This window comes from Paroedura picta, chromosome 16 (genome assembly GCF_049243985.1).
Source record: "Paroedura picta isolate Pp20150507F chromosome 16, Ppicta_v3.0, whole genome shotgun sequence".
Taxonomy (NCBI): domain Eukaryota; kingdom Metazoa; phylum Chordata; class Lepidosauria; order Squamata; family Gekkonidae; genus Paroedura; species Paroedura picta.
The window spans coordinates 10,677,798-10,688,492 of record NC_135384.1 but is presented as its reverse complement, the minus strand read 5'-3'; the positions used below and the strand labels follow the sequence as shown (position 1 = coordinate 10,688,492).

The window sequence follows — 10,695 nt, the reverse complement described above, 5'->3', positions numbered from 1 at the left end:
AAACATTAGTTCCCCAGGGGGGAAATGGCAGATTTGAAGGTGGAATTCGTGGCATTGTACCTCACTAAGGTCATGCATGTCCACAAACCACTCTGTACCCAGGCTTTACCTTAAATCTACTGCCTCAGGAGGTGGTGAGCTCCCCTTCCCTGGCAGCCTTCAAGCAGATACTTACCTTGGATGCTTTAGGCTGATCCTACATTGAACAGGGGATGGACTAAGTGATCTGTATGGTCCCGTTCCATGTCTAGCATTCTAAAGCTGTAGGAATTCCCCAACCTAGAGTTGGCTACCATACTATGAAAGTGAAAATAATTTTCTCCTTATTAATTGATCTCTGGTGTTTAGCTCAGGCCTGAGAACAATGATGTAGCATTTAGGGGTAAAGATACATCCTAGTAAGCCAGCACTGGAGGCCATTATGGAAAAGATCTCCACAGCCACCATGAATTTCCCTTTGGTGCTCAAGTAGGTTGGAAGAAAGGACACCCAAACACTGCAAAAGACCAACATGCTGAAGGTGAGGAACTTGGCTTCATTGAAACTGTCGGGTAACTTCCTAGCAAAGAAAGCCACGGTGAAGCTGGCACTGGCCAGGAGGCCCATATAGCCCAAGACAGAGTAAAACATGGTAGCAGAGCCCTCGTTACATTGCAGGATGATTTCCCCTGGAGTTGAATGCATGTCTATGTCATGGAAGGGAGGGGAAGTACTTAGCCAAAGAGTGCAAATGCCTGCTTGGATAGAGGAGCAGAAAAGGACCACAGAAGTTGCCATTCTGTTTCCAAACCATCTCCTTATCCTGGATCCTGGTTTGGTAGCCATGAAGGCCAAAACAACTGTGATGGTTTTGGCCAACACACTGGAAAGAGCCACAGAGAAGACAATGCCAAAAGCAGTTTGTCGGAGAAGGCAGATCACTTGGGAAGGTCTTCCAATGAAGAGCAAGGAGCAGAGGAAGCAGAGAAGAAGGGAGATCAGGAGAATGTATGTCAGGCTCCGATTGTTGGCTTTGACAATGGGAGTCTCCTGGTTCTTGATGAAAATCCCAAGCACCAAAGCTGTGATCACAGAGAAAAAAATAGACAACAAAGCTAAGGCAATCCCTAATATTTCTTTGTAGGACAGGAAACTGAAGACCTTGGGGATGCATTCATTTTTCTTGTTGTTGGCATGCTGATCTAGTGGACATTTCATACAGACAACCATATCTGAAAAAGAAGATTGAATATTTCACAAACTTGATCAGTAACTAAGAATCTTATTATATAACAAAAAAAATGAAGGCTTCATTCAGATCTCATTTTTTTTCCAGACTTTTTCTAACCAGCCTTTGGGTTGACATAATCTCGGCACTCCATCTGTAATATATGAGGGATCACCTCTCTGAATCTATTATCCAGAGAACTCTTTGATCATGTAACACCTAACAGTTAAGGATCCCAGGCCCTATATGAACACACTTGTAATATAGGCATTATGATTGCACCAAAACTACTTCCTCTGATGATGTGAACTATTAAGATGTATAATTTATAATTTAGGATTTACATTTTATAGCTTCTAAGAAAAATCACAGATGGCATGATGTCACCTACAGTTGAAGTCACACAATCTCTAGAGTGGAGATTGGGATGATATATCACAGTCTCACCAACAGCACTATCTTTGTGCATGCTACACAAAACATTCCTCTTTTAGGATTGAAGATCTCATGTACCGAAGCTGAAAATCCATGTATTTGCCCTTTCCATCTGCAAGCACAGATCCAAATATAGAGCAAGGGCTTCAGGGTACGAACACCTGAATGACTGTTGCTGTTTGGAGTCTTATGATCAGCACAGCTATGCAACTTTGGGAAAGAGGAAAAGATCAATACCATAGGTTATAGCATGCCCATGTCTCACGAGCACTTCTGAATTCTTGAAAAAACATGACAATCTCATTGTTCAAGGCTGAAAAAGTGTGTTTGACTGGCATTCCCATTCCTTCAATATCACAGAGCTATACAACTTCTCGTTATACCCATTTTGTGGAACACACTCTCTTGAAGGATATCTCCATGTGTTATGCTTCCTACCTTCATCCTGTGAAATGGTTCCTTCTGGACACGGAGCACAATCATAGCAGCAAAACTTCTCCCCTTCCTTCTTTTTCTTGCTATAGCCAGGAGGACAACGTTCATTGCAGACAGAAAGGGGCACCACCTGGCCATAATACAGAAGGACCATTAGGATCACATACATATTTACTGAGAACAAATATTATTCTGGCCACCCTTGCACTTTTCATATATTATTAAAACTAACAATATTTCTATGTGAAAGTGCATGAAACAGGTGATTCAAAAGGACATGATATACGTTATTGTTGATTTCAATGCCAGAGTTGGAAATCAACAAGAACAGGGCATCTGCAGTAGGTTTGACAAGATGAGCAAATTTAAACTGGTGACAGACTTATCCAGTTCTGTCATGAAAACAAATTCACTATCACTAACAACCTCTATGAACAATTGAAACACCATTTATACACCTGGACCTCTCCAGATGGCATACACTGCAAACAGATCAATTTTATCCTTTGCAGACAGAGATGGCGGAGCTCCATTCTAGCAATAAAAACATTTCTTAGAGCAGATTGTGGTTCTGAACTGTTGGTGTCCAAGTTGAAAGTCAGATTACGCAATATGAAGAAAAATGTACCCCCAAAGAAGTTTGATGTCACCAAGATTCCATAAGCATATGCCATAGAAGTGAAGAACAAATTCGAACTGCTGGAGAAGCTACCTGGGGAATTGTGGCAAGATTTTCAGTACAATTTCATAGAAGCTGCTTTAGAACATATACCATACAAAAAGCCAGAAAGAAGATGCATATAGTTACGATCTGACACCATCAAAGTTGCTGAAAAATGAAGAGCAGCAAAAGCTGCTGGCAAGAGAGATGAATTCATGAGGCTAAAAGCAGATTTTCCACTTGCTGCCAGACAAGATAAGGAATCGTATTAGCAGTAACAATGCAAGCATCTGGAAGAGGAGTGTCCTAGAGGCCAGACCAGAAGCCTCTTTGTTCAGGAGAAACAAGTCTGGCGTACCTTCACTGCTCGTAAAATGAGCATCAAAGGCAAGAATGAAAAGACTTGACTGACCAAGCCAACATCAAGGATTGATGGCAACAATATGCAGAAGAATTATATGCAAACACCAAGATGCCTCAGTCACAGCCAAAAACACCACATGTGAATTGGAAACACCTATACTGGAAGAAGTAATCTGGGCTCTGAAACAGCTCCCAAATAATACGTTCCCTGGCATAGATACCGTTCCAGTGGAACTACTCAGATCTGTTCCACCAGCAGCAATCATAGCATGCCAAAAAGTCTGGGAAACTGACACATGGCCTATAGACTGGAAAAAAGTCTCTTTTTATCCCATTACTAAAGAAAGGTGATGTTCACATTTGCTCAGACTATCAAACTATAGCCCTGATCTCTCATCCGAGTAAAATCTTATTGAAGATCATTCAGAATCATCTCAAATCAACCTCAGCTCAGCTACTGGATGTCCAGGCTGGCTTTTGACATGGTCATGGCACTCGAGACCACATTGCAAATTTGCAGTGGGTTCTTGAGAAAAAACCCATGAATATCAAAGGGCCATCTATCTATGCTTTATTGATTATTCTAAAGCATTTGACTGTGTTGATCACAAGAAGCTATGGGGTGCCTTGCATGAATTTGGAATGTTGTCCAACTTAACCAACCTTATCAGTTCATTGTACACCAACCAGTACGAACAACATATGGAGACACTGATTGGTTCAAGGTCAGCCAAGGAGTGAGACAAGAGTGTATCTTATCACCCTTTCTTTTTAACCTTTATACAGAGGTAATTATGCGAAAGCTTAATCTGGAAGAATCTATGATTGGAGTCAAAATTGGAGGTTGTAACATCAATAATATCCACTATGCAGATGATACAACGCTCCTTACTGAATCGGTGCATGATCCAAAGATCTTGATAAAGAGACTAAAAGAAGAAAGTGAGATGATGGGACTTTACCTAAATATCAAAAAGACCAAGGTCATGACAACTACTGGCAGTAGCACCAAAGTCTCAATTGACAACGATAACATTGAATGTATTGATGATTTCATCTTTCTTGGTCTCTGATCAATCAAAGTGGTGGATGGAGCCGTGAAATCAAACAGCGAATAACACTGGGCCGGAATGCAATCTTATGCATGAAACGAATATGGAAAAATAAAGATAACAGACTTAATACAAAGTGCCAGATAGTCAAAGCCATTGTCTTCCGCATAAAAAGCTATGGATGCGAAAGCTGGACCCTGGGGAAGGAAGACAGGAGGAGAATAGATGCTTTTGAATTACGGTGTTGGAGACGAATGCTGCGAATACTGTGGACAGCCAAAGTTACCAGCAAGATAGTTTTAGAGAGGAGCAAACCAACTATGTCATTAGAAGGCAAGATACTATGGCTAAAGCTCACTTAATTTGGACATATCATGCGATCTAACTCACTGGAAAAATCATTAATGCTCAGCATGGTCAGCGGCAAAAAATAACGTGGTCGCCAACGGATCCGTTGGCTCGAAATGATCAAAGCCCATACAGGGATGACCATGAACCAACTAAAAGAAGCAGTCATTGTCGGATGCATATGGAGAAAACTTTCCTTACGATCACCAAGGGTCGGACACAATTGAACGAATAACATCATCATCATAACAGTCTAGGGGGGCATCTTGATCTAATAACTTGGAATTGAATTGGCAGGCCTAAAATGGATGATGTGTAAGTTCTTCTACTCTTCCTGCACTCAAGAATCTGCCCCTTCGTCTTACCTGGTTAAAGGTTCTGTGCCATACAATCTGATAGTCATTAAGGGTCAGCTCTTTGCCTGGAGGAGCCCGAGGATCCAGCCTTCCCACTTTCACTCTTGCAAAAGAGCCATTGGGGAATGTTACCCAGTTTGTAACATCAAAACCAACATTCAGTTCTCCATTTTCATCAAAACACACAGTGTCTCCAGCAGTGTTGTTGAACTTGATGCTCCTTAGAAAATGATGCAGCTACCAGAGAAAGAAATGGTCACAGAGAGGTAAAACTGGGCCCAACCATGCCTAGGGTTTTTTGACCCTGCCCCCAGCCAGATGAAATGCTCTTCCAACTGAGATCAGGGCCTGTAATGTCCCATAAGGCCTGTAAGACAGAGGTGTATCACCAGAGTTTTGGTTGAGGCCAGGAAATAGCATCAAGTAGATGCTTGAGAACCCATCAAATTAATTGAAATCCATCCAACATAGACTACCTGCCTGGGTAATACCTAATTTACAGAGGTGGTTTTAAATATAATTTTAATAATTATTGTTATCTTTAAAACTTTTAAATTTTAGACTAGTTGCTTGCCTCTTCTATTTTTATTATTTCTTTCCACAACTCTGACAGTATCTGCTAAAATTACTAACCTTTACACTTTTATTTCCCCAAATGTTTTTGTGAAGAGTTCCAGCACTCAAAAGTTCATGCCTTGAACAAAACAATGTTCATCTTAAAGGTTCAACTGAGCTCTAATTTTCTTGCCAACACATCAATCCACTTGAATCTATTAGAAATGCAGAATGTCAGAAGCAATTACCTGCCATGGTTGCACGTTATAGAACTCTAGAATCCTCCATTTTCCCATACTTCTGTGTTTAAATGTGGATACATAGATGGCATGCAAAGCATGTGCCACAGCATAGACAGCATTGTAGACATTATAGCTGTGGCCAGTCATACTCATCTCAAACAAAATGACTGGAATAGAATCCAGCTTCTCCTCTCCAGTGCACATTTCCTTGTTGTCCCCTTGAACGGTAGACAATTTCAGGGCGCAACTGAATGCTTGCTCCCAGAAGTCCTGGATAAAACCATCTCCTTTTGCCCAGGAAGGACTTACGGACTGTAGGAATCTGTTGAATCCTGGTGGCTGATTGGAGTGAACTGCAATGGATAGAGCTCCATGGAAGGTTTCTATATCCCACAACCTTTGGCCAGACACTGATGCAAAGTCCCAGTGGCATGTCACAATCCACACCTTATGCACGGGAGGATATGAAAAGAAGGGCATTACAAGCAGCACTATCCTTAAACTTAACATGGATGAGTCTTCTCCATATACAAACCACACATTAGCTTTGTTGTCAAAATAAGTAGCAAAAAACTCTTTGTGCCTTAAAAAGTCATTCCCATCATTTGCAACATATTTCTGTGCTGGTAACCTTGCAGTGAAGGCAACACAGATGTCATTTTCAGAGAGCATTGGCACCAAGACCTCCATGAACCTGTCGCCACTGTCATCTTCCTGAGCACAGAGTGCAATCCACGTCCATCTGAAGTGGTGAACAAGCCGGATAACCCCAATATATTGAATGGCTTCATTGGGGACCATCTGATACATGGAAGGAAGCAGCAACTGGTTTCCTTGCACTGGAGAAAATGAGCCATAAGTGAGCTAGGGAAAAAATGTAATTTTGTTCAGATAGAACGAAATATACCATTGAAACATATGTTAAAACACTGAAATCTCCATAGCTCTGAAGGCCTACCTGTGGTATTTTATACATGCTGAGTCTGGTGCCAATATGGGCAGATATTTGTGAAGTCAGCCCTCCAATGACTGCTATGAGAGTGTTCAGTGCCCCACACTTGAAATTGGGGAGAAACTGGTGCTGTGAAGAAAGCAAGCTCAAGGTAGTTTTAGAGGTCATCTTTGCATCGCAGTAGCTATTAAAGATATGAAAGCCCAAAGAGATGTTTGGTAAGAGGTTGGGGTCCCCATTGATCTCCTTTAGGGCAAAAACTAGGGCCAAGTTGTGCTGGTAATTCTTTAGCACTGACCTACAATGAGAGTTATACATTAGGTTGAAAGCCTTCTTGACCTTCATACTCCCTACCTTTCATTACCCTGCATCATTATATCCTGATGTATCCTGCCCTTGGTAGATATTTTTAAACTGTCACAATAGGAACCATCCCAATGAAAGCCAGTTTGGTGTAGTGGTTAGGTGTGTGGACTTCCAATCTGGCATGCTGGGTTCGATTCTGCACTTCCCCACATGCAGCCATTTGGGTGATCTTGGGCTTGCCAGGGCACTGATAAAACTGTTCTGACCGAGCAGGAATATCAGGGCTCTCTCAGCCTCACTGACCTCACAGGGTGTCTGTTGTGGGAAGAGGAAAGGAAAGGTTTGGAGTCTCCTTTGTTTAGAGAAAAGCGGCATGTAAGAACCAACCCTCCTCCTCCTCCTCCTCCTCCTCCTCCTCCTCCTCCACCTCCTCCTCCTCCTCCTCCTCCTCCTCCTCCTTCTTCTTCTTCTTCTTCTTCTTCTTCTTCTTCTTCTTCTACGTCTCTTAGGTTTCCACTCTTAATATAGGGTTCCTGTTGCCTTTATCTGCTTCTCTGACCCCCAGAGTGATGTCAGCTCTTTCACTGGCCTCAGATCCATCTCCAAAATCTTCCTCTTAGGTGAAGTTTTAGACATGAACCTTCAAATCAATACTAAGCCAAACCCAGATCATGGATAGAAAACTCATACTTCCCCTTTCTCTTTCTCTCAGTCCCACTTCCCTCTGCTCTTTCTGCTGCCATACATTGATCATATTAGAGATTTTGTTCTACAAGAAACAACTTTATTTTCAATTTTTTTCTAAAAAAAAACCTCACACTAAGGGAACTTTCAGTAGCAGATATGTTCAAACTCTTGTTGACCTCTTTGCTGCTGTTTTTCTCAAATCTAAGCCTACTCATGGATATTTAGCTGAATAAAGAAAAGTTACAGAGAGTTTGAAAGTGAGACTTACATAGGTTCAGAAATGAATAAATCGGTGGGCTGACCAGTAAATGACGGGATGCTATATAAGTACATGACTTGAGAAACAATCGCACCCACAATCAGGTCACCTGGCTGATAAAATGCATGAGGAATTGGGAGAAGATCAACTGCTGTGGCGCACTGCATGGGATATTTCTTGCATGTCACATCGCACAGCAGTAAAAGCAGCAGCAACTTCCCTGTGAACATCTTTTCCTTAATTTTCTCCCTGGGTTATCAGTATCAGTTTTGTTCTGACTTTTCCTGGATCAGGAGATGTACGTATAACTTTGCTGGAGTTCGTTTAACCTATTTGGAAGTACGAACAGAAAGTTCAGGTATTGGTTGCTTGTCTCTGTCCCTAGACCTTCATTACTTTGTATGATTGCCTTTCCTGTTCTCATCCTTGGATGAACAAGCTGTTCCTCTGTCCAGACTGACTCTAAAACATCTGTATCCCAATCCCACGGCTGAAACTGATCCTCTTTCTAAAATGTATATTGTAAAGCATACCTTTGGTGGTCTAAGCTGCAGATGTGTTGACAAAGGCAGAAATGTTGCAATGTTTTTCTCACTCTTCCAAAATTACAAAATATGCCACTCTCGGGGGTCAACTGTCATGATTTTATTTTTTCCAAAATGCAGTGGATGTGAAAGGCAGCGGAGGAAAGAGAAGAGATCAGATGCTCAATCCTGCTCGGGTCTTCACTCAGACTCACCTAGTTTCTTCTACACTTGAGCTTCCAGGTCATGTGGCTTTTGGTCCTATTGATGCTATGCCTCTGAATATTTTGAAGTGTAAGCATTTGTGAGGCCATCAGCCTAAGACAATGTGGGTAGGTAGTGCAGTCAAGCTACACAAAATTCCGAGAACCCCCCTTGGTTTTCAAGACAAGAACAGAGGTATTCTATCATTGCCTTCCTCTGCAGAGCAATTGTGAACTTTCGGGACAGTATTCAATCCAAGGAGTAACTAAGGCCAACAAAGGAGTAACTCTTTTAAGCTTCTCAGAACTACTGACATTGTTCTTGTCAGGGCCATCCAGATCAGGGCAAATGGGAAACTACCTCTACTTAAAAACTTATATTACGTATAATGATATAGAAGATTGACAGTACCCCCTCTATCCTTGCATCAGAACCCTGCTCATTGATGGGGATTTTATTATGCACGTTTTTTTTTTAAATAACCGCTGGAAATGTTTTGTCAAGCAGAAGAAAGAACTGTAATGACTGTGATGCGCCTTCCTAATTACTGTGGTGGCCTTGGTCTCAGATGGCCATTGAAATTGTCACAATTTAAATTGATATGTATGCCTGCAATTGTAACAATGTAAGGGAAAACCTGGGATGCTATGAGACCCATTCATTGAGGCTTGTTTAGGGAACTTCTGTTTCTTCTGAGTTCCCCAAGTGACCCTTGGTCTGGAACTGTAAATGAAGCATGTCCTGGGAGGGATCAAAACCAATGTCTGACCTTGGTAAATTGAACTTCTATGTCGAACTTGAGATATGACTTTACCGGAGGCTAAAAATGCAGTGATGTTGCTGCTACATTTTATGAAGTCATTTTCTGCATAATCCATCAAATTAGGTGTTACAATTAAGTGGGAGCACTTAACCCTCCAACAGCTGAAAAGAGAAGGAGGCATATTGTCCTCGGGACTATGTTTCTACTTCAAGACAAAACAGGAAAGATCCCAACCAAACACATAACATATGAGGCAGAACCTTTCCGTAGAGGGCATATGTCCATTCCCATTTTCCTATTGAATAACTGAGTCATTCTGTTGTATTATAAAGGTGCCAGGTTCATTTTCATTTTGAAACAAACATATATTTCAAGCCTAAATAATGAAAAAACACAAAGTGATCCAAAATTTAAACATAAAGATATTGTATTAATGATACCAGAAGTTGCCTGCATATCATTTTGTATTTCTAGCTGCAAGATTATATTAGCTCTTCCTGTGTTGAGTGTATAGCATGGAGTGGAAACACATTACACTACTGGTTTTTCACACAGAGCGGATGGTTGTCATGGCTCTCTGGTCTGTATGTATACAAGGATCTACCTTTCCCATATAGTAGGCATATATGATCAGAAACCCAAATTTTGAAAAATCATCATTGACAACATTGTGATGTCACTTGGGGGAAGGCTATAAGAGACAACTTGATTCACAATGAACCATTGGAAACTCATAGATAAGACCACAGAATGGTCACTGATTAATAGAGAGAAAGGATCTCATGTCCAGAAACCCCAAAATGATGTCAAAATGTCATTAGCAGCCATCACCAATTACGCCGTCCAACTAGTCGCCCTCTGGTAACACAAGTGAGTCTGGCAACCAGTCACATTTTGAATTCAATCTTTCCTAAATCATAAATCTCCCTGACCACCCAAATCTCATGTGGTTTTTGGTCCTGAAGAGCTTATGATACACAGGAAAGATTTAGTGGGTGATCAAAAACGATGCTCTCTTACTTCTCAGCAACAGAAGGGGATACCGAATGACTCCACTCAGGTAATAAAGTGTATCCACCCCAATTTTTACAAGTCTCATATGGACCTATGATTTCTTGAGATTTTGCACAAATAAGCCAGAAATAGGGTTGCCAGCCTTTAGGTACGGGCTGAAGAGATCCCTGATTTGTAGCTATTCTCCAGACAAGAAACATTAGTTCCCCGGGGGATATAGCAGCTTTGAAGATGGAATTCATGGCATTGTACCTCACTAAGGTCATGCATGTCCACAAACCACCCAGTACCCAGGCTTTACATTAAATCTACTGCCTCAGGAGGGGGTGAGC

At 41.5% G+C, this 10,695-nt stretch overlaps 1 protein-coding gene across 1 annotated transcript; it reads right to left on the bottom strand.

Annotated features, from left to right (window-relative positions):
• Positions 1 to 297: 297 nt before the first annotated feature.
• LOC143825185 (vomeronasal type-2 receptor 26-like) lies at positions 298 to 10,629 on the bottom strand. Its single transcript, XM_077313210.1, has 6 exons — positions 10,370 to 10,629; positions 6,613 to 6,904; positions 5,661 to 6,518; positions 4,867 to 5,094; positions 2,081 to 2,207; positions 298 to 1,211 (listed from the first exon to the last, which is right to left on the bottom strand). Exons 1-6 carry the CDS (start codon positions 10,627 to 10,629, stop codon positions 298 to 300), a joined length of 2,679 nt encoding a protein of 892 aa, XP_077169325.1.
• Between the last annotated feature and the right edge of the window lie 66 nt (positions 10,630 to 10,695).